The sequence below is a fragment of the Canis aureus genome, chromosome 14 (genome assembly GCF_053574225.1).
Source record: "Canis aureus isolate CA01 chromosome 14, VMU_Caureus_v.1.0, whole genome shotgun sequence".
NCBI lineage: Eukaryota > Metazoa > Chordata > Mammalia > Carnivora > Canidae > Canis > Canis aureus.
The window spans coordinates 65,955,661-65,980,381 of record NC_135624.1 but is presented as its reverse complement, the minus strand read 5'-3'; the positions used below and the strand labels follow the sequence as shown (position 1 = coordinate 65,980,381).

The 24,721-nt window shown below is 35.6% G+C and overlaps 1 protein-coding gene across 1 annotated transcript; it reads right to left on the bottom strand.

Moving 5' to 3' along the window:
• Positions 1–20,362: 20,362 nt before the first annotated feature.
• CXCL8 (C-X-C motif chemokine ligand 8) lies at positions 20,363–23,743 on the bottom strand. Its single transcript, XM_077848343.1, has 4 exons — positions 23,584–23,743; positions 22,280–22,415; positions 21,917–22,000; positions 20,363–21,482 (listed from the first exon to the last, which is right to left on the bottom strand). The coding sequence occupies exons 1-4, from the start codon at positions 23,645–23,647 to the stop codon at positions 21,461–21,463; spliced, it is 306 nt and encodes a 101-aa protein (XP_077704469.1). The 5' UTR covers positions 23,648–23,743; the 3' UTR covers positions 20,363–21,460.
• Positions 23,744–24,721: the final 978 nt, after the last annotated feature.

The window sequence follows — 24,721 nt, the reverse complement described above, 5'->3', positions numbered from 1 at the left end:
TATCTATCTATCATCTATTTATTTATTTTTAAAAGATTTTATTTATTTGAGAGAGAGAGCTTGAGCAGAGGGAGGAGCAGGGGAGAAGCAGACTCCGTGCTGAGCAGCAACCCCTATGCAGGGCTGGATCACAGGATCCCAGGATCATGACTTGAGCCAAAGGCAGATGTTTAACTGGCTAAGCCACTCAAGCACCCCCATAGAAATCAATTTTAAAAGACTTTAATCATTGACAAATAATTTAGTTACAAACCTATGCTTATATTCATATACTTTCAATGTCAATTTGGGTAATGATGAATTACATAAGGAAATAAAAGAAGTTTAGAAAATTTTTACCATTTTGGTCTTTGTGCAAAATTCAGAATTTTTCACTAATTAAAGTTTCATATTTGTAACCAGATTTTGAATAGTTGTAATTCACTATCATCATAGGAATAAGAACATATATTCAAATATTTTAAACCTAAACCTGTAAAATAATTGAATCAGCTAAATATGTTGTCTTAATTAAAATTAGTGGAGAAAAATCAACTACACTTTATTTTTTTTTTGGTTTAAAATTTCTAGTAATAAAAGATTCTCAAATGGAAAGGATTTTCAGTTTGTAATCTTAAGATTAATTTTTCTTAAAAGTGTGGCAATTGGAACTGGCTTCTTTCAAGCTCCCTTATTTCTAGCTAGCAAGGGCTTCAAGCAAAAGAAAAATCTTTTTGTATTTTATTTTATTTTATTTTATTTTATTTTATTTTATTTTATTTTAGAGAGAGAAAGCATGAGTTGGGGTTGGGCTTTGGGGCAAGTGTAGGAGAAGAGGAGCAGACTCATCACTGAGCTTAGAGCCCTAGTGGGATTGGGTTGGGGACAGGGCTGAGATCATGACCTGGGCTGAAGTCAGATACTTAACGGAGTCACCCATGTATCCCTCTTTCTGGTTTTAATATGTAAAACTTTTAGCCTTTTAATGAGCACTATTTTTGACATGATATCAGTTTTAATATATCTGTTTATTGTCTCTGATTAAGCTTACATTAAACAAACTACTGTTTCTAAGTCAGATCTTTTTCTACCTTTTTCTCATTAGAATGCTTCTTTCAGTATAACGCCTTTTCTTATAGATAAGAAAAGAAGTTATACCTAAAACTAGGATTATTAGTTTAAAATAGAATTCATTCTAACAATCCTGATTTGTTTTCCATATTTATATTTATTCACATTTGTCTTTACTAAATTTCATGTGTTATTTTATTTTATTTTTTAAAGATTTTATTTTTTTATTTTTTAAATTTTTTATTTATTTATGATAGTCACACACAGAGAGAGAGAGAGAGGCAGAGACATAGGCAGAGGGAGAAGCAGGCTCCATGCACCGGGAGCCCAACGTGGGACTAGATCCCAGGATAAACCCAGGATTACATCCTGAGCCAAAGGGAGACGCTCAATCACTGAGCCATCCAGGCATCCCCAAAAAGTAAAAGTATTTAAAAGCCATTATCTTTAGCCAATATCCAAGTGAGCAAACTGTCAAAAGCGGGGAGAAAGAAATCATAATGAGGAAAACAGTGCAGACATGGCCTAACTCAGCTGGAGATGCAAACATAAGGACGCAGAGATCCTCAGCTCATGTATATGCCACAAATCACAAGGTTTCTCAGAAAGACCACAAGAAGTAAAACTGCCTTCCCTAATAATTGTTAGCCTACTCAGGGAGCATTCCCTTTTTGATTTTAGCCAATTATCGTACGTTAGAAAAAAAGAAAACACGAGATTTTATTTTGAAAGTTGTTTGAGTTTTTTTCTCTTGTAGCTATGACTTTGCCTTTGTAGAAACAAACTTTATAGGCAATGGTGTGCTAGCTGATCCTGGCTCTTAAGAGCAGATTTTCAGTTAATCAGAAATTTTACCAGCCAGTTGTGAAAACATTGGTAGCTTGAAAAGAGCTACGATGAAAGTATTTACACCTTAGAAATTGGCAAATGCTACAAAATAGGGCTCTTATTGTGAAGAGCTTTTGCCAGCACACTACTGTCACAGTTTTTGTCTTCCTCTGGTGGTGGTCGTGGAAGTGTGCCTCTCAGATCTCCAACTGCAAGGAGCCTAATGGACTCCGGCCCTAAAAACCTACCATTGCTTTTGTCTTAATGCCAGCATTCTTAATACTGACAATAAATCAGGGGGCCAGGATGCTAAGGTAGATCCCCTTCCTAGAAGATGTAGATTCCCTCTGACAGGTCACTTTTGTGGAGGCCGAGAAAATTAAGGCCATTCAGCGTTAGCACAAGTACAGCCATCCCAGGCCCCTGTGAGTAAGAGCTGAACTTCACATTACTTCAGTTACAGGAAGAAAACAGCTTACAGCTTAACGCTAGAAAGCCCCATATTAGAATGAGAACAGAGCTCAACACCCGTGGTAGAAAGTCCCATATCAGAATGGGAACAGAGCTCAATGCCCTTGAAGGCCCCATATCAGAATGTGAACAGAACTTGAGGAATTGCTCCCCCCCTTCTGGAGGTCCCCGAGACCAGCCCTTAAAACTAAGCTGAAACCCACCTGGGTCCAAGTCCCTGCTCCGCTGTGTCGGGTGCACTTGCACCCAACTCGAGCTTGTAAATCAACCCTCATGTGCTTGCATCGGTGTCGGCTCCTTGGGGGTTTCTCAGATACATAATCTTGGGCACAACAACTTTGCCTTTACAATTCCCGGATGACCTTACCAAACTTCCCTTTGAACTGCACTGCAGTCCAAAATGCCACCATCCAACTTTTCACCCCTACCATGACCCTAGCTCAGACCTGCACCACGGTCTGATGCCTCTCACAGTCGTCTCCGGCTCCCTCCCCATTGTCACTCACAGGCATCTACTCTAGTAAATCTCTTGCATGTCCAAACCTGACATCTGCTCTTTAGAAGATTTGGACTAACTCGCACCTACACAAATGCATCTTGAGCTGCACCCTAGCAATTATTCATTGCTAATTCAGAGATATTAATAGATGAAATATGAACTGATGAGATATGAACAGATGAATCCATATTTCATTATCACCAGTCTATTTTTCCACATGCAATCCTATCCTCTAGGTCCATATTCCATGATGAAGTCTTCCAGTTCATTCAAATTCTACTTTTCTACCCTACACAGAATATTTACTCATTTTTTAAACAGATTTCTATTGAAGTATAACACACATACTAGAAAGTGCACGTTTTAGACTCACTGAATTTTAACAAACTGAACTAGCTTCCAGATAAAGAAGCCGAATATTACCAGTACCCCAGAATCTTCTTTCATGTTCCTTTCTAATCACATCCTGTGTCCCAGGGATTACCATGATTCTGAATTCTGAAAGCGTACTTTGCTTTTTTACCTTTTTTTCTTCATCACATAATATGTAAGTTTTTGTGTCTGGCTTTTTAAACTCAACAATACACTTGTGAGATCCGTCCATATATAATTGTGTATAACTAGAGAGTATTCTCAATGTTGAATGCTGTAGAATATTCTACTATGTAAATATATCATAATTGATTTATACATGCTATTGCTGATAGACTTTTCTGTAATTTTCAATTTAACACCACAACAAAACAGTACTGCTATGTACATTCTCTTTTTTGTAAGTTTTTATTTAAATTCCAGTTAGTTGACCTACAGTATAATGTTAGTTTCAAGTGTGCAATATATTGATTCAGCACTTCCATTCAACACTCTATGCTTATCACAGCAAGTGCACTCCTTAAGCCTCATAATCTGTTTAACCCATCCCCCAACCTACTGCCCCTCTGGTGACCATCAATTTGTCAATAGTTAAGAGTCTGTTTCTTGGTTAGCCCTCCCGCCCCCTCTCTGCCCTTTACTCATTTGTTTTGTTTCTTAGATTCCACATATGAATGAAGTCATTTGTCTCTCTCTGACTGACTTGTTTCACTTAGCATAATACATTCTAGCTCCATCCATGTTATTGGTTTTTTAAAAAAGATTTTATTTATTTCTTCATGGGAGACACAGAGATAGAGAGGCAGAGACACAGGCAGAGGGAGAAGCATCTCCCTCTGGGAAGCCTGATGCAGAACTGGATCCTAGCACCCTGGGATCACAACCTAAGCCAAAGGCAGACACTTCACCCACTGAGCCACACAGGTGCTCCTCCATCCATGTCATTGTAAATGGCAAGATTTCATTCTTTTTTATGACTGAGGAATATTTCATTATATATCTCATATCTTCCATTATATATATATATATATATATATATGAAATATAATGTTGGAAAAAAAAAAAAAAAAAAAAAAAAAAAAGAAATATAATGTTGGGCTGGCTGAGAGACATGGGCCCCCCAAATGGTGGACATCTCAGATTGGGTCAAAATGGCTGATCTTCCTGCCAAAGCAGCCATGACCACCACATCATCTCCAGTAAATCGAAGCCTAGACAGGAAACTGAAACTTTCCAGCCAGGGACCACCCCCCATCATCTGTACTATCCCTACCCCCAGCCAATCACCTAGGGACACGGTGTTCCCTTGTCTAATTTGGCAAGGGACCCACCTGGATCCAGACCCTGAACCAATAAGGCTTAAAAACCCCACACTCCCCAACCCCAGTGCGACTTCCCTGACTCGGGCCACCTCTCCCAGTCATGGAACCTCGCCCAGGAGCACTCCCCATTAAAAGCACTCTCGAACCTATTGCCTGGCTCTACTGTTTTTTTTTTTTTTTTTTTTCTCCACCGTTCATTTTGGAAAAAATCTAACATATACTACATCTTCTAAATTCAACATCAAAGGAATAACAGGCATTGGTGAGGATGTTGAGAAAAGAGAACCTTCTTGCACTGTTAGAGGGAACACAAACTGGTGCAACCACACTGGAAAACAGTATGGAGTTTCCTTAAAAAGATAAAATGATAACTCCCTATAATCCGGCAATTGCACTACTAGGTATTTACCCAAAGAGCACAAAAATACTAATTCAAAGAGATATATGCACCCTGATGTTTATAGCAGCATTACCTATAATAACTAAGTTATGGAAACAGCCGAAGTGTCCATAGACTAGTGAGTGGATAAAGAAGTGGTATACTTATTGATGAAATATTACTCAGCTATGTACCCTCTATTACATGTCTTTTAAGGAATATGTACACATGTACACTTATATTGAGTTTATATTTACATTGAGTTTGCCTAAGAAAAGATTTACTGGGTTATAAGCAATGTGTATGTCAGCTTAAATAGATGCTGCCAGTTTTCCAAACTATAGCATTTATACTCCTATCAGAAGAGATTAAGAGTTCTCATCGTTCCACATCCTGATCTACTCTTAAATATTGTCTTTTTATTTTAGCCTTTCTGATGGGTGCTTCATCGTTCATCTGCAGTTGTGTTAGTACTTAGATGGATCTCTAATTGTTTTGTTTCTGAACCATTACATCACAAAGAATTATTACTATTGATTTTTATTTTACTTCTTTATTACATCTACTTGTTCTTTGAATCAGAAATGTTTGCTAATCTTGTATCTTTCTGATATGAATAGAATAATATTTGTCTTCCATTTCTCCCCAAGCTTTTCTTAGTCATTGATAAATATGTAGCACTTTATTTATGGATTGGTGATGCAAATTTTAGGAACTACAATTGGTACCTGAATGTGTTCCTTGGAAAAGCTCTACTAAGACAGGTCCTTATACTTATCAAATTGCTACTACACACAGGGGTGGCAGAAATGCTGGATTTCTCCTACTGTTCTGCCCCGAGGCTTATCAAGATAAAAGGCCTGTCCAAGTGTTTCCCAATTCTGTTGGCTTTGCAAGGGCAAGTGGTCTCTCTTTCCTTTCTAACCAGACCCCATAAGATTTTTGCTATCCTAGAATGTAAAATTTAGTCATTTATACAGTAAAAGTACCTAACTTTGTTTCCAAAGGGATACAAATTTATTTTTTCAAACAAATCAGATATCAATAGTACTTTTATTTGGAAGCATGGATATTATCATCCCTGGCAGTAATTTTATCTTCAGAATTGAAAGACTCTCAGAAATAGGTTTCTGAAATCTCTTAAGCATGCCAGTTCTGCTTTTACTTAGTATCCAACTGATCTCTAATTCTATATGCCTTGATTTTTATTTTTTATTTTTGTTGTTGTTGTTTTTTAAAGATTTTATTTATTTATTCATGATAGACACACACAGAGAGAGGCAGAGGGAGAAGCAGGCTCCATGCAGGGAGCCTGATGTGGGACTCGATCCCGGGACTCCAGGATCATGCCTGAACCGAAGGCAGGTGCCAAACCGCTGAGCCACCTAGGGATCCCTATGCCTTGATTTTTAAACTGATGAATGCAAATTCTGCATTCTGGCCAGAGCTAGCAAAATAATAATTATATATATTATAGAATATTATATATAATTAAATATATATAAATTATATAATATAATTATATAATAATCATATATATAACTGAGCCTTGAAAACAAAAACAAGTTATACAATAAACATGTTATACAATCATCAGAAACACCTACACTTCCTTAGGAAGTGATTGTATAACTTGTTTTCAAGGCTTAAGGCAATACGTATACTAATACATTACTACAGATTACATTCTTCTCCCATCCAGATATATTTTTAACCACAGTCATCTTTATTACTGGAGTAAATGCAAACTACTTGCTTGGAGAAGATTTTTGCAACCATACTGGAGGAATTATTTTAGCAGGCTGACACATGTCACTCTTTTCAAGCAAGGACCGATGAATTTGCAACTTTCAGAGTTTCATTTCTTCAGATTGTTTTCCCTGGAATAAGTGACTTGATGATTATTAACAGCCCTTCCAGCTCTGCATTTTCATGATTCAGTGCTTGGCAAAATTTCAAAAGAATGCAAACATATATCTTGTTTATTTCATATATTTTATAGTCCTTAAAACATTTGGCCATGTGATGGGCTCTTAATATATTTATTTTAGTTTTTGTTTTTGAGAAAAAAATTATTAATGCCTAACAATTGAAGAATGAGAGACTAAAAATTGTCTTTAAAAATAACATTTAGGGGAACCTTGGCAGCTTAGTCAGTTGAACGTCTCTTGATCTCAGCTTAGTTCTTGATCTCAGGGTCGTGGGTTGGAGCCCTATGTTGGGCTCCACATTGGGCATACACCTATTAAAAAAAAAAAAAAACGTTTAAAGCTCTAGTAAAAGGAAACAAACTTTTAAAGTGATGGGAGTTGTAATAGATAATAATCATCACCACCATCACCCCACTACTACTGTAAAATATGATCTTGACCTATCTAACACATTAGCATTTCTAGTAATCATACCAATTCCTACTGATAATTCATCATAGTCAATTCAAGTTCTTTTCCACAGTTAATAGCTATAGTTTATTCAGTATGATTATGCTGCAGTTAAGTTAAATACTAATCCTTTCAGTTGATCTTAATGCAATGTCCTCAGATAATGGAGATCAAGGAGAAAGAGAGGAAAACATAATGAAAGCAAAGTATTTTATTTGCCAGAATTCCTCATAAAAATAAAATTGTAATTTTTGAAAAAATACTGTAATGGCGAGTAAGGAGAAAGGCAGATTTCCTAAAGGGTGATGAATGTGATCTGTAATGTGAGAAAACAGAAGGACTTGAGAGGAGAAAGAGAAAGAGAGTGAAGAATAATTAGTAAGATACAAAAGACCATAGGATTTTCAATGGGCCTCTTTCCTCCCCAACTAGTATTTCTTTTAAAGGTTTTGCTTAATTGATTTATTTCTTTGAGAGAGAAAGCATGCAGAAGGGCATAGTGGAAGAGAGAGGGATAAGCAGGCTCCATGCTGAGTCTGACGGGCCCTCAATCTCGGGACACTGAGATCATGACCTAAGCTGAAATTGTGAGTCCGGTGCTTAACCTACCAAGCCACCCAGATGCTCCTCCTCCTCAACTAGTATTATGATAGATTTCTAAATGCATAGACTGTCTAGAATTAGTCTCGTTTGGAGATGTAATCTAATGAAGATTTGGGATTTGTACCTGTTGATCATAGAAGAATGAGTAAATTCTGGAATCTCACAGGATTTGTACAGCAGGATTCTGGATTCTTACAAAGCCTTGGACATGGTGCTCAGGTCAAGTTCAATCAAATCCCCAAGGGAAGGAGGGCTCCAGCTGACATCTGTGTTATAAAGTAGTGACAAAAGTACTAATACGTAGAGATGGAACTTATCTATGAGGATTCAGAGTTGCAGAGAATTTGCCAATTCCTGTAGGATATAGCACATTTGACTGTACCTCTGTCAGATGATAATAGCAATGATTACTACATTTTCTACCCAATACTTAAGGAAAATAAGTGTGGTTTACTCACTCATATCTATTACCCAAAGTTTCCATCACAGAAATGAACACGTTTGATAATGTATTCTTATGAAATTAACTTAAGAGAGCCTGACAAAAATCTTGTGATATAATGGAAAAAGAAGATTGATTTTGGGACTGGAAGACCTAAATCCAAATCATGGCTCAAGGTAGCCTTAAGCAAGTTCCTTAAATGTTCTGAATTTTAGTCTTACTAATTGCAAAATGAGATTATATTACCTTTCTCAAAGTCTTGTACTAAAATGAAAGAATATAAAAGTACCAATTAAATAATAGGCTTATTAATGCAACGTGTGTGTGTAAAAAATACATTTTATTGCCAGGTCTTCAAAGATTATAGGCCTTTTACATTAAAATTTGGTAGAGTAAGGATTATTTTTCTAACATTTAGAACAATTTTTTGCTTAATATTGTATGGCCATGGGCCCCTGTGAAAAGAGGTTCCATTAAGCATTTTTGTGAGATTTTAATTATAGTTTTTAGTATATCTATGTGTAAATTCTAGTGACAATGCTCTATCTCTGAATGTCAAAATAACTATAAATACATTTAGTTCTTTTTCTATATAAAATGAAATATAACTATTGTTATCTTTCAGAAGAGAAAATAGGTCTTTACATTAAAAGTAAGGAAACATTTTATTAAAAATGTCTTGTCACTATTTGTTGTAATATAGTGCTTTTATAAAATATCTGTCATTATTTACTCACTATTTTCACAAAAATTCGGAGTTTAGAAATAATTTTACTGTTGCTATTAGCGTTATAACCCCTTGGTGACTGTGACCTCCATAAGCTTCTAGAGGAAGCTTAATATAGCAAGGAGACAAACTAGTCAGCATTGCAGAATTTTGGGAAGTTTGAAAGGCCTCATGATGACTGTTGCACCATGGAGTTAGGAAATGGTACATACCAAGCCCAACTCAAAACTTTAAGTTTTTTCAAATCTTTATGTAGAATAAAATCCATTTTTCCATGGCAGTATTCTTTCATACTCTCCTCCATACCATAACAACCCATCCCAGTGATTGCTGGCAGGGGAATTTCCAGAGAGAGAGAGAGGGAAAAAAAAAAAATTGAGCCTCCTCAGAGAGCTCATTCAGTAATTGTTTTTCTTATGAGTTCTTGGTCCCTGTAACATAAAACAAGCACCCACAAGCGAGACAACAAGCCTCAGATGGATCCAAGAACTAATTGTATTTTGGCTCTCAAGATCTTGCTTTCTTGTAAAGATATGCTTTTTTTAGAGTTTAGAACATCAGATAATACAAGTCATACAGATCAAATTGTGGAAATATCTAATGCTACAAAAGTTTTTTTTTTAAATTATTTTATTTTTTCATTTTTATTTTATTTATGATAGTCACAGAGAGAGAGAGAGAGGCAGAGACACAGGCAGAGGGAGAAGCAGGCTCCATGCACTGGGAGCCCGATGTGGGATTCGATCCCGGGTCTCCAGGATCGCGCCCTGGGCCAAAGGCAGGCGCCAAACCGCTGCGCCACCCAGGGATCCCTAATGCTACAAAAGTTTTAACACATATGATACAAAAAGCACAGGCAACAGAAGAAAAAAGCTAGATAAATTTAACTTCATAAAAATTAAACATTTTTGCACATCGAGCAGACACTATCAACAGAGTGAAAGGTAACCCATAGAATAGGAGAGAATATTTGCAAATCAATACCTGACAAGGGATTAATATCTACGTTAAATAAAGAACTCCTACAACTCAACAATTAAAAAACCCAAATGACTCAGTTTAAAAAGGATTCAGATAGACATTTCTTCAAAGAAGATATACAGTGCTAATAACCACATGTAAAAATGTCCAACACTACTAATTGTTAGTAATGGAAATTCAAATAGGAATAGTATAATAATAGGAATAAGAATATTGAAATCAAATTATTTTGAGATACCATTTCATATCCATTGGGATGGGTAATATCTTTAAAAAGGAAGAGAAACTAACAAGTACTGACAAGAATATGGAAAAATCAGAAATCTTGTGCATTCTTGGAGGGAATGTAAAATGGTGCAGCTGCTATGGAAAACAGCATGGTGTTTGCTCAAAAAATAGAATCGCCATATGATCCAGAAATTTCACTTCAGGGTATATACTTCAAAGAATTGAAAGCAGGGGCTTGAACAGATACTTGTACGCTAATGTTCATATTTTTCACAATTCACATTCATAGCATTATTCGCAACTGCCAAAAGGTAAAAACAACCCAAATGTCCATTGATGGTTAAATGGTTAAACAAAATGTGATCTATATGCATAAGGGAATACTATTCAACTTCAAAAATGTAAGAAATTCTGGGATGCCTGGGTGGCTCAGCAGTTGGGCATCTGCCTTTGGCTCAAGGCGTGATCCCAGTCCTGGGATTGAGTCCCGCACCAGGCTCCCTGGGGGGTGCCTGCTTCTCCCTCTGCCTGTTTCTGCCTCTCTCTGTGTCTCTCATGATTAAATGAATAAAATATTTAAAAAAATGAAAATAAAAATGTAAGAAATTCTGACACATGATACAACATGGATAAACTTTGAAGACATTATGCTAAGTGAAATAAGACAATGACAGAAGGACAAAAATTATGTAGTTCCACTTATGGTAGGTACCTAGAGTGATCAGGTTCATAGCTACAGAAAAACAGGATGGTAGTTGACAGGAACTGGAGGAAAGGGGGTATGGGAATAAGAGTTATTGTCTAATGGGTACAGATTTACAGTTTGGGAATATGAAAAAGTTCTGGAGATGTATAGTGTGATAGTTGTACAATGATGTGAATATACCACTAATATGCCACTAAACTGTGAACCTAAGAATTGCTAAAATGGCATACTTTGTTGTGATATTTTATCACAATAAAGAATCATAACACAATAGGAAATGCCAGTGATCCTTATAGATGAATGATAGATGATAGATAGATGGGATAGCTAGCTAGCTAGCTAGCTAGCTAGCTAGATAGATAGATAGATGATAGATAATAGAACAAATAGATAATGGATGGAAACTTTTGAGAATTATTTAAAGAATTTTTAACTTGAGTAAAAGTGGTAAAGAAATACAGATAGAGCAGGCTTGACTTCAGACTTAGATGCTTAAGTTGGGAATCCAGTATAGCTTGTCCAAATTTCATTCATTATTCTTAACCTATCTCTATTCAACATATAAGACTTCTAGAATATCTCTGTCTTAGGCTGCCAAGTTCCTTGTTTTTAGAGCTAAATAAAAGGATCCCAAGGTTATATTAGAATTAAGCTGGAGGACATTCTGAATAGTCAGAGGCAAACACAGTGCAAGGGGCAGGTACAGATAACAGTCAAGGAGGGGAGCCAAAGGTCAGTACTGGAAATCTAATCTCAGTTATTACATCTAAAGACCAAGTTGGGGGGATAGTTAGGAGGAAAAAGAAATGATCAGAATCTGGGGTTGCCAAAACAGAGTGCAAGGCAATAAAATACTACATGGTTCAAGAAAAAGCCATTAGCTTTACTTTTACAGAATGCTAGCCAAGTCTTACTAAGTTGTAGATCAGTCCAAAGAAAGCCTTACTAAGAGGAACTTTGTTTTCATATTTTATTCTCTATGTCCAGATCTCATATTTACTGCATTTTTTTTCCATCTCCATATGTCTCTCTTTCTATCTTCTGGTTTCATTTCTTTCATCATCACAATTCAGATTATACTAGGATCTTATCAACATTGGACAAGGAAGAAGAGTAGGAAGTTAAAATTGCATGGAGAACAGATGGTGGCTGAGAAGTGCACTTGAGCTCAGACAGGACTGGAGACAACTAAATAACTGCAGCAACAAATCTCAGTCAAGGCACTTCTATGGTTTATCCTGTGTCCAAAGAACAGTAGGATCTCAGACAGTCAGTAGTATCAGAAGGTCCAATGAAGTGGGCAGGAAATTCCAAGTGATGGCTCAGTTTGTTCTGGGACTGAGAAGATGTCCAGATGTAGTAAGATTTCTATTAGGGGGATGGGGACAGGAAGATGAAGAATTGTCTCTAGACTCGAAGGGTGGAATTGCCTGGAACTAGACCAGGCAATGTTTCATGTCTGAGATTAAAGCAAGAGGAGAGGACAGAGGTAAATGGTAGAGTAGCTACAGAGAAAACTCACAGTAATGCATACACAAGTAAAGAAGTCCTGTTTTTTGACCAAGGCCAGTACAGAACACAGATACAAGGAGATATTAATTCAAGGACTAATTAGGACAAATTATTGGGAACATGGTTAGATAGAAGATTGTGGGAGCTAATGGCCTATTGATTGGTTTGCTGAAACCTGCTCCTGAGAATAGTGCTTCTACGTTTATTCATCCTGTCAGTGTAAACTTAAGAACCAGGGAAAACTGCATGCAGTTCAGGCTTAGCCAATCTGTTGAGCCAGGGTGAAAAGGAGACCGTCATTAACACTTGATTTCTTTCCTCCCTTATTTCTCTTTTGTTGCTGCGTTTCTTTTTAATTGGATAAAGTGAAGAAGAATAATTAGACTTTTAAGTCATGTTTATTGAGTGGCATTTTTTTTTTCATATATCTCAACTCTGCTGTTCCAAAGCAAAACAAAATGAAACTACAACCCTAAAATTACTGTGTTCTAATATATGTGGTCCTAGCATAGATCTAATCTAAGGCAAGTAGACATAAATGAAACTCTGGAATTCATAATAGAGGAGTATCTGTAGTGCCAGATTTTACTATTAGGTAAAAAATTTATTTGAGATTTTAGTTTTTTAATCAGTCAGTTCTTATACAAACTAGCAGCCAGAAGAGTTTGGCTTAGCAAGTTCTGTGTTTTAAGAGAATTTAAATTATTATGATTCCAGGCAGACCATGTGTTTCCCAGTTCACCACAATATCTATGACCTCCTGCTGATGATACTTAGCTGTTATTTACGTTTTTCTAACCTGTTTGGTCACAGAATATGATTATTATTTTTAAAGAAGAACCTTGATATATTTTGAGAAATATATTTAGTGATTTGGCAAGTTTTCAAAGCCCAGCATAATTTTAGTAGCAAACCTCAAGAAAGGAAAGACAAAGCTGTACAGATGTGATTAATGATAAGCTTCGCTCTATCTCTGCCTAAGGGACATACTCCCTACAGACCAGTTTCATAGTCCATGTACCAAGTTTATTGTTATTGGCAGAAAACTACAAGTTACTACATGATGTAGGTTATTTATTTACTTTGTTCCCATCTTCCTACTTATTTTTTAAAATAGACTTATTTTTTAAAAAACAGTTTTTGATTTATAGAAAAATTGAGATAATACTATAGAGAGTTTCCATATGTCCTATACCCAGTTTCTCCAATTATTAACATCTTACATTAGTGGGGTACCAATACTGTGACATTATTGTTATGGACTGAACGTTCTGTCCCCCACCACCAAATTTATATGTTGAAATTCTAACCCCCAAAGTAATGGTATTTAGAGGCAAGTCCTTTAGGATGAAATTAGGCCATGAGAGTAGAAGCCTCTTGAAAGGGATTAGTGCTCTCATGAGAAGACATGAGAGTGATGTGGGATGACAAAGCAGGACTCAGAAGACTTTGAGTGGGGAAAGAATCCTTAATAGAACCCAGGCTGGCTGACATGAATTTCCAACCTCCAGAACTGCGAGAAATAAAGTCTGTTGTTTATAAGCCACCCAGTCTATGGTACTTTTTTTATAGCAGCCTAAATTGACTAAGACAATATTAACTGAAGCCCATACTTTATTCAGATTTTCATGGGTTTTACCTAACGTTCTTTTTCTGTTCTAAAATTAATCCAGGATACATTACACTTAGTTGTCTTTTAGACTCATTTGAGATATAGCAGTTTCTCAGAACTTCCTTGTTTAAGATAACCTTGACAGTTTTGAGGAGCACCGGTCAGAAATACTATAGACTGTCTCTCTACTGGAATTTATCTCATGCTTTCCTTATGATTAGAATGAGATCATGGGTTTTCAGGAGGAAGACCAGGGGGGTGAGGTGCCATTTTCATTACCTCATTGCATTCTATCAATATAATTTGTCACTGTTGATGTTTGACATAACATTTTTCAGGTTTCTCTGCTGTAAAGTCACTCTTCCTCCCCTTCCATAAGGTACTCTTTTGGGGGTGAAGTCATTATGCCCAGCCCACACCCAGGAGTACATAGTTACATTTCATCTCCTTGAGAAAGGAGTATCTGTGTAAATTATTTGGAATTCTTCTGCATGGGAGATTTGTCTCTTCTCCATTTATTTATTCACTCAACCATTTATTTACATCAGTATGGACTCATGACTATTTTTGTTATGTTTGGGGTTTACAATATTTATTTTGTTCTCAATTTGTTCAAACTTTGGGCATAGTTCCAGCTTTCAGTTGGCTCCTGTTCTTCTTTGACATGCCCTCATGGGTTTTTTTGGAGGGAGGCACTTCCTTACTTCCTAGAGCTGGATGCTTAAGACTTCTTGTATAGTCTTGACCCAGTCCCCTGACCAAACATTTCTCAAAAAATCCTTGCTTCATTTTATTGGAAAATGGTGTGCTTGTTGCTACTGGAGTGTTGTCACATCTAGGTCCTATCAGTAGATGAAAGAAGGAAATATATCTGTATTTACTAACCTCTTTATAAGTATTTCCTTTTTTAAATTTTTTCTTTATTTGTTCATGAGAGACACACAGAGAGAGGCAGAGACATAGGCAGAGGGAGAAGCAGGCTCCCTGCAGGGAGCCTGCTGTGGGACTTGATCCCAGGACTCTGGGATCATGCCCTGAGCCAAAGGCAGATGCTCAACCACTGTGCCACCCAGGTGCACGTCTTTATAAGTCTTTATTTATGTATCCATCTATATCTATACTAAGCTAACTATGAATTCATATTGATATCTCTAATTCTAATCCATCACTACATAGACAATTTTAATCTCTTCCTCTTGCTTATCTGAGAGCAGCTACTCCAACAGTGAGGACTGGCTCTCAACATGCATTCATTTATTTAGCTGTTCAATTACATTTTTCAGTTATATATGTAGCAGCATCAAATTGTCAATCCATATTCTCTTATACCACAGATTTTTTTCAAGAGTCAAAATTTCAAAACTTAAATCTGTAAGAACTAATGTATTATATTTAAGGCAAGTATAAAAATGGCATTCATTCTAATCCTAATAAATGCTACACAGAGCATACCATATTTAAATCAGAGTTCATCTATTTTTGTTCACTATAAAATCTGATCAAAATTTTAAGTGATTGGGGAAGGTATGGATTGAAACATAAAACACATAGCTTACATAAAATCTATGCAATATTACTTGTACTTCTCTTTTGAGATTAAAGAAAATGATAGTAACCTGGGAGAGTGAAAAGAAACCGTCAGGAAAAAATTTAGTAATAGAAAAGGACTTATAAATAGAAGTCAGCGTCCATTTCACATCAGAGTAGAGGCCTCATTCAAGCTTTGCAGGAGGATTCCATAAATAAGAGATTTTTTTAAACATCCAAATATATTTTAAATAGAATCAGTAATAACAAACTTTAAGACAAGTTTCAAATGAGCTGTTTACTAAATGTGACTGGTGTATAGTCAGAAAAGAATAAAAGTAGTGTAGAAAGTCAGTAGCAGGCTAACTCACATAAGTCATACTCAGGCTGCTGAAGACCAGTAGAGACCTGAGCAGAAACAGGTTGTTGCTTTAATAAAACATGTCTCTATATGGGATTCCTACAAGGGGCATAGTGAAAACCTTTGGAAGCATAAGGAAAAAGTAAATCCTGGCAGAGGTATCTCTTAGCTTGCTTTCCCATAAGCATTTAATTTAGGGAAACACTAAAAATATAGATGTGAAGGTATTTTGAACAGCAGGGGATAAATGGCAGATTAATTTAAGAAGCAGACAGTGAAAAGAACCGCATCATATCATGATAAAAACATGAGCAAAATTGTGCCCTATGAAATCGAATTGCTAGGTACATTAAGATAGGCCTTCAGCCCCAGCACCATGATTTTTTACAAAGCTGTTGGAACATTCCTCTAGATAGGTCTGAAGCAGACTTTACGTGGAAATATCTGCAAATATTTTCCCCGTCGTAGTTTTCCAATATACTCTTAAGTCTATCAGCTTACTAAATGATGTTGGAAAGTCTTGTAACAATAATATTTATCTAACTTGATTTTTATTTATGGGAATGCAAAAAGTGTAGAAAGTCCTCTTTCTTAACTCACTGGGAGTTGGGTTCTTTGACCCTTAAGTAATCTTTTGGAGAATTCCTGATTGCTCCATGTGTAAATCTTGTGGGAACAAACAGCCTGGTATTTACTGTGTTACATCAAAAATTTCCCTATCTGTTGTCTGTGATGTCTGCAAATTCAGCTGATGGTTACTAAATGTCGGGCAATTGCTGGCTTCTGTTTTTTTTTTTTTTTTTTTTAAGTGAGTAATGGAGAAATTATTGCTTTTTAAGCTTTTTTTCGTTATGCAGGGTTAATGCAGTCTTAAGCAATTTTTGTTTGCTGTATTACTACCACAAGCCAAAAGCAAAATGGTTTTCCATCTTTTTTTCTGAAGTTTTCAAACCTAGCCTGGATGGCAAAACAAATGTATTATAGTAAGAAATTATTTTCTGCTGATTTGCCAAAATCTTGATAATAAAAGATTTTGCTTAGGTAACCTTAACCTATGAATCTATGTCTTGGTCCATTTCTAGCAAACAAATAAATAGCAGTTATGAAAATTATTTGTATGTTGTACATATGATGTATTATGCATTATAGTATTTTACATTTAATGCAGTTTTAAGGTGAGCACTTTATTATTATCTCTCTATCCCTTTTTATTTTGCGCATGTGTATTTGTATTTTTACATTTATGTTTCTACTTGGTAAAATTGGATTTTTAAATTGTATTCCATACGAATGGATTAAAGTTATAGAGTAATAGATTGCAAGTTCAAGTTTGTGTCAAAGTCTGTGTCTATATAAATAAAACCCATGTCTAGGGATCCCTGGGCGGCTCAGCGGTTTAGCACCTGCCTTCTGACTACCGCGTGATCCTGGAGTCCCGAGGTCCAGCACCACGTCGGTCTCCCTCATGGAGCCTGCTTCTCCCTCTGCCTGTGTCCCTGCCTCTCTCTCTCTTTATGTCTCTCATGAATAAATAAATAAAATCTTTTAAAAAATTGTTTAAAAAAAACAAAAAAGCAAAACAAAACCCATGACTACACACATAATTTTACTAATATCACTTCTGCAAAATAAAACAAAAATTTTCAGTTCAGCAAATTGACTGGCTTTTCCTTTTCTCTCGCTCTTGCTCTCTCATGATTCTCTTATTCTTTTACATTGTTCCTTTTTGGCTTGTTTACATGATGCCTAATCTCTAGTTTGATCTATGAATTGCCTTTTTGATAGAATACTTTGCTGTCCTATAGCACTGACAACATAAACGAGAAAGTGGGGGAAAATCTGTTAGCACATTTTAAAGGCGCTAAGGATGAAAATAAGTAGATTTTTAAGGAAATAGTCATTGTTAAGATTTACCAGATTGGTGCAGTTGTTTTCACCTGGCTTCCAATGTTAGACACTGATCATATTAACAATGTGTAATTATCACAGGAAAAGGTTTTGTATAAAGTTGGGAGTTCTTTGATGTTTCAAATTATCTACTTATTTATCAAAATCTTGAGAATAAAAGATTCTGCTTAGGTAACTTTAACCTATGAATCTATTTCTTGATGCATTTTTAGCAAAAACAAACAACAACAACAACAAAAATCCCGTATCTTAACATAGCAATTACGAAAACTAGTCAGTTTTGCTTGTTGAATGTACTATGTGTGTATTTTATAATTAATGCAATTTTAAGGTGAACACTGTTATTGTCTCTAATAAAAATAATAATACAAATGGCAATAAAAATCCCCCAAGATCAGACTGTTCTTTTTTATGGCTTCTCACTTCCTTTCGGGAGGAGACCCAAGAAGAATAGCCTATTAGCTTCACAATTTAAAATGAGGGTAACTGGAATCTACCAGAAGTTTTCAATCCCAAATCTAAGCCCATTAGTGAGTCCATAGTCCATTTAACATAGCTTGATCTATTAATATTTGTTCTCCTTCATGCCAAACTCTAGCCACACTGAAATTATTTCACTTCTCGATTTGTGTCATGCGCTTGCCTGCAAATTACTTCTCCCCTGATGTCTAGACCACCCTTTCTCACACATCCTTCTTCCCTTTGTGGGCTAACTCCTACTCATCCTTCAGACTCTCGTTTACATTTTCTCAGTGAAGCCGAGTCTAGTTAGGTAAGATAACTCTTTGCTACCTGCTTATGAACAATCCTGTATCTTTCCTATGAACATTTTGTTAAAATTACTTGTTTGCTCTCTGTTTTGTTCATTATGTATAAGATCCACAAGATGGGAGACTGCAAAGAGTAGTAAGACAAGGGAACTTGAATCTGAAGAGGAGAATGTGGAAATGAAACTTAGGCAGAACTCTGAGGAAGAAGACACCCTATATAACAGGGTCTGAGAAGAAATATAGGCAGGAAGAACTCACCTTGAGAGGGAAACAATGATTTTAGGAACAGTGAGTACCAGGGTTGAATTTCCAGTTGGTTCCTGCTTGTGCTTTATTCATAAATCTTTCATTAATGTTATTGGGCTGCACATTTTTGTGCTAAAGCATATTGGGAATTAGAGGAGAGAAAGAATTAGCTTTGTGTTCCGCACCACAGATAATGTAGACCCATAGAGGAAATGGCACCTACAGGTACCTGAGTAGTTATAAGGAGCTACATGACATTGGAAAAGCAGGTTGCAATATGAACCAATGAGTGAGAAAAATAGGAGAGGACTCTCTTCCTCTCAACTTTGTAGAGCTTTAAAAGAAAGTGGACTTAAAATAACTAAAAGCATTAGTAAATGAGCTGGGAGGTGGATTAAAGTGAATCAGAGTTCTAAGATCCATCTTTCTTGACCAGAAATGTAAAGTTAGGCATTGATAAGTTGGATTTCTTGAAACTATGAGTTGTTATTCTTCTTCACGTGGTACGTTTTTAGCCATTGTCACTTCAAATGTTCCTAACCCTTTCCTCTCTCCTCTGCCTGGAAAAATCCAACTAGATATAGTAAGACCTTATCCCTAAATCTCCCATGTCTTCTCATTGTTTTTCTCTATTCATTACATCTATATCTCTCTGATGTGAACTCCAGATAAAGTTCTTTGGTTTTAGTTCCTGGATCTCTGATTTTTTTTTTTTTCAGCAGTGTCTACTCTGTTATAAAACTTCTCCACTGAGTATTTTAGTCAAATTATTGCATTTTTACTTTTAAGAGTTTTGTTTGACTTATTTATAAATATACTTGGTCTTTAATCATATTTAAAATTCCTTATCTCATAGGTGTCAGTTTTACTCCCCAATTAGTTGAGAAGTGCCTTATAATGAGTATCAGCTTCCCTCTTTCACAGAGTGCTCAGATGTACTAAGCTGTACAAATACCTGGGTTGGTTAATTAAAAATCGTAAGTCACTGTTATTAGCAAAATGGAATACAATTGGGGAGTTGAGAAAATTTCCATCACTCTATGGAAAGGACTACTGTTTGTAACCCATCTCTGAAAAAAATTTGTTTTTTTACAAAGGTTTATAATTTTCCACATAATATAAAAAACACTGAGAGAAGCATTTTTGTTTGTTTATTAGACTTTATTTACTTATTTGAGAGAGACAGAGAGAGAACAGGAGAGGGGATAGAGACCAAGGGAGAGTGAGAATCCCAAGCAGCCTCCATGCCAAGTGTGGAAATCTATGCAGGGCTGGGTCTCAGGATTCTGAGATCGTGGCCTGAACTGAAACCAAGAGTCAGAGACTTAACTGACTAAGCCACCCAGGAACCCCAAGCATCTATGCTTTTCAACTCAAAATATTATTTTTAATGTAAAAAAATAAATCAATAACTACCAAAGAAAGACAAACACCTGATGACTTTGACAATAAGTTTTATTTTAAATATTTTACATTTTTATTTCCATAGCATCAAAAATAGGAGGAAAAAAAAATCTCTTGGGAAACATATAAAAGCATCTTAAAGTCAAAAAAGTCAGTGTTTAAGAACACAATAAGTAAAATTATAAGAATCTATTTGTATATTATAAATATACAAATTTTAACTGGCAAGAAATTACTTCATTAATATTGCTTGTCGAGTTTTTGCTCTTTGGAGAAACAATTCTAACTCAGGGTTCTGATCATTCAACCCAGCATTGAACAAGGCTGTCAGTGAATAGACAAGACTAGGAGTATCAAAAGTAGGATTGTGGTTCAATTGAAATTTCAGATAAATAATAATATAATAAAAAATTATTGTTTGAAATAAAAATTAAATGAGTATCTCATTTTTAATTTTGCTAAATCTAGCAACCTTGTTCAAAATAGTTCTTTAATATAACATCACTAAATACCAAAATAAATATAAATTCACTACCATCATTATACTAACTTATCAACAATGCTTCCTTTCCTATTTTTCCAAATTTATGCACAGATATTCCCATATTTGTTTCTTAAATAAATACATAAATAATAAATAGGCAAACAAGTTTCACTTGAACATAATTTAGACAACATGAGAAAAAGTTAAAGTGCTTCCATATGTCCTCATATTTCTGTGAGGTAGGATGCTTGCTGATACCTTTTCTCCAGTTGAGGAATAAAGAAGAGACCAAGGCAAGGTTGAAAAGGGACTCATGCATCCTGGCCTGTAGGTGAGGTGGAAAGATGTAACAACAACAAAATATATCCAGGATTTCCAGCTACATTTGAATTTACAGCAAACAATGAATAATATGTTTAATGTAAGTGTGCCTAGACATTGAATAGGGCAACATATATGAGACTTTAGAAAAAAACTATTCATTGTTTTACTTAATATTCAAATCTAACTGGGCATACTGTATTTTTATCTGGCAATCCTACACCAGGTCTACACGGGACATGAAGTACTGAAATAGATTTTTTTGAAGTCTCATTGGCATCTTTCCTGAGGAATTCTTGGAAACCACAGAGAATGTGTTTGTTGTTTCACGGATCTTGTTTCTCAGCCCTGAAAATAAATAAAATAAAACAAATTTTAATTAAATGTCTAATAAGGAGGAAAGTATCATTCTTGAAAATATATATACTATGGAAATAAATAATCTCAGATATTCATGTGTTAGAAATACTCTAATTTTCAATTATGAGTAGAAAGATAAATTATCATCTAAACCAGAACACTTCTGAGAATGAAAGGGAACCATATCACTGATACAGGGCACAGGCATAAGCCCAGACTTCACTGGACAAACTGACATGTATGGTCTTCCCAGTTATGAGTACAACAAACTCACTATTGCTACTATTTTTTTGTTTTTTAATTAAAGAGGCAAATTTCCAAAAGAGTAGACTTCCAGCAGCAAGAGGAAATTTATAGGCTAACATTTAGACTATATGTCTCAGGGTAAATGAAGAATCTAAAGTTAAAAAAAAAAAACTTACTTCTTTAGAAATATCTGCACAACCTTTTGTACCCATTTTTCCTTGGGGTCCAGGCACACCTCATTTCCATTGAAAAGCTTTACACTGAAATAAAAGAGATATGACTAAATCAGTATTTAGCAGGTTTCAGACATCCCTTTGCCCTTCAAGTTGTAGTTCCTGTAGTATAACCATAAAATGTGGGTCCAAGACATTTTTAACTATGGTGAATGGAAGGTACCATATTTAAATGTCATAGAGACAAAGAATCTTTCCTTTCTGTTCTGCCCACTATGGTATTCCTACACCTAGAATTTTGTTGGATATTTCCACCTTCCTCAATTATGGATTTGCCGAAGTAAAATATCTTTTGAAAGTACTTACATGATTTCTGAGTTTTCACAATGTGGGCCACTGTCAATCACTCTCAGTTCTTTAATATATTTGGGATGGAAAGGTGTGGAGTGTGTTTTTATACACTGGCATCGAAGTTCTGAACTGACTCTTGACAGAACTGCAGCTGTGAAAAAATAATAAAAACTAGGATTAATTTCATCACAAACATGACTCTGCTGGTCACTTACTTTCTCTCCTTAATTCCAAGTTGATAATTTGGTAACTGTATGTTTGGTAAACATCACATCTTTAGTAAACTAATTCTTGAAGGAGAAGGCTGGATATTCTCCTAGCCCCTAAATTCAGTTTAAAAAAAAAAAATGCTGTCATTAATGACAACATTGATTGACTTCCTGCATAAGACTTGGAGTTGACTTTGTGAAATGTTGACATCCTTATGGTACTTTTTTTTTCTACTTGATATTGTGTAATCTTCTATGATACCACAATGCTATTTATAGGATATAACCTAAAATTCAGTAACAGAAAAATTGCCTTTGGAAAGAATTAATAGCAATAGAAATTGCACAAAGATGTCTCAGATCTTAGCAAAATCTTTAATGCTTAGCAGAAAAAAGAAAAATGTAAGAACTCTATGCTATAAACATTTCTAACTGCATTTCTTTCATGGGAGGGATTCCAAGAAGATTTACAATTTGTTGGGGTGTTGTCTTTAAACCAAACAGGAAATGATAGTTGTCTGAAGTTCGTCAATAAAACAGTACATGTAGTAAAATTACCTGAGTTATCTGCTCAATATTAATAAATAATATGGGTAATTGTGGCCCTAATAAGATATACTCTAGGGCGCTCAGTTGGTTAAGCGTCTCACACCTGATTTAGGCTCAGGTCATGATCTCAGGGTGGTTAGATTGGGCCCCACATTGGGCTCCACACTCAGCTGGGAGTCTGCTTGAAATTCTCTCTCTCTCTCTCTTTCTCTCCGTCTCAACCCCCCCCCCCACCTTTCTCTCACTCTCTAAAAATAAATAAATATATCTTTTTAAAAAGATACACTCTATAGATTTATATTAATGCATTTATATGTATACATCCTATAGAGCACGGAAAATAGGAACAAGATGTCTATATTAATTAAACTTTATACTTTTCTAAGTGTTGTAGAGATAAAATCTAAACAAAGCTTCAATTTAATGTTAAGTGACTGCAAATATTATTTCCTTTACTTGAATAAAAAGGATATTTGTTATTAAAGCATTAAGGGTAATCTTGCTATCTGAGGATCACGTTCAGACACAGGAAAACTCTGTAAACCAGAAAAGTCTGCTTACCTTCACAGAGAGCTGCAGAAAGGACAAAAGCTGCCAAGAGAGCAACAGCCAGCTTGGAAGTCATGTTTACACAAGGTGCCTTCGTTCTGGTTTCTTTCTGGCTCTTGTCCCAGACGCTTGTGAGCTCTGCTGTCCCAAAGGACTTCTGTTGGATGGAGAGCTTCTGTGGCATTTTATATTATTCAGAGCAGCAGAGAATATGCAGCCTCATTCTTCAATTATGTCAGAGGAAATTCCACAATATGCAACCAACCTCCTGCCCTTTGAGGGCAGAAGTGAGTCATCATCAAATTTGTCTCATCAGAATTTTGGCATGTTTGAAGTTCTATTTGATCTTTAACATGATTTAATTCATTTTATTTAAAACATATGTGTTTTAAAACATGTTTAAAAATATTTGTTAAATATTCAAGCTTCTTTGATACATTATCAGTTGTACTTTTCCATGTATAAATAAATTTATTGTTGTACTATCTGACGGTTGTTAGAGTAAGGTCATTTATGATTACTTTTTTAGGGCAAGGTCATTTCTTTAGGTAAATTACATGTGTTGCAATGATAGAGAAGGCAATCTTGTCAACCACTTTTATTGAAGACAGATAAGTGGCTCTGATAGATTAATTTCAACAAGGGCATAAGGACAGAATATTCCATAAGCAGTGTGAGCAAAATGTTGAAGAATGAGAAAATGGAGAAAAACAGCACATTCTACATAAAGACATTGCTCAAGGACAGGTGAATGAAGATATGTCTATGCTCCAGGAAGTGGTTCCCTAGGACTACTTGGTTGGGGTGGGATGAAGTGGTATTTAATGGGAAAGTAAGCAGTGTATGCGTAGTGGATAAAAGCATCTAGGTTCAAACTCTGGTTAAGCCACCTAATTTTTGTATGACTTTTAAACTTCCTGAGTTAAAGCTTCTGTATCTACAAAATGAGTTTAATAATACCCCCCATCTCTTAAGGTTAATATCTGTAAACTTCCTGGCTTAATTTTTAAACTGGTAAATTCTCACCTATTCCAAATGCTATAACTTATATTTCTCATTTTTATCAGATATTGATTTCCATACTGCAAGGATAGTCAATCACTAATTATTTCCTGAAAATCTCATTTGCCGTAGAGGCACTCTTGATAAA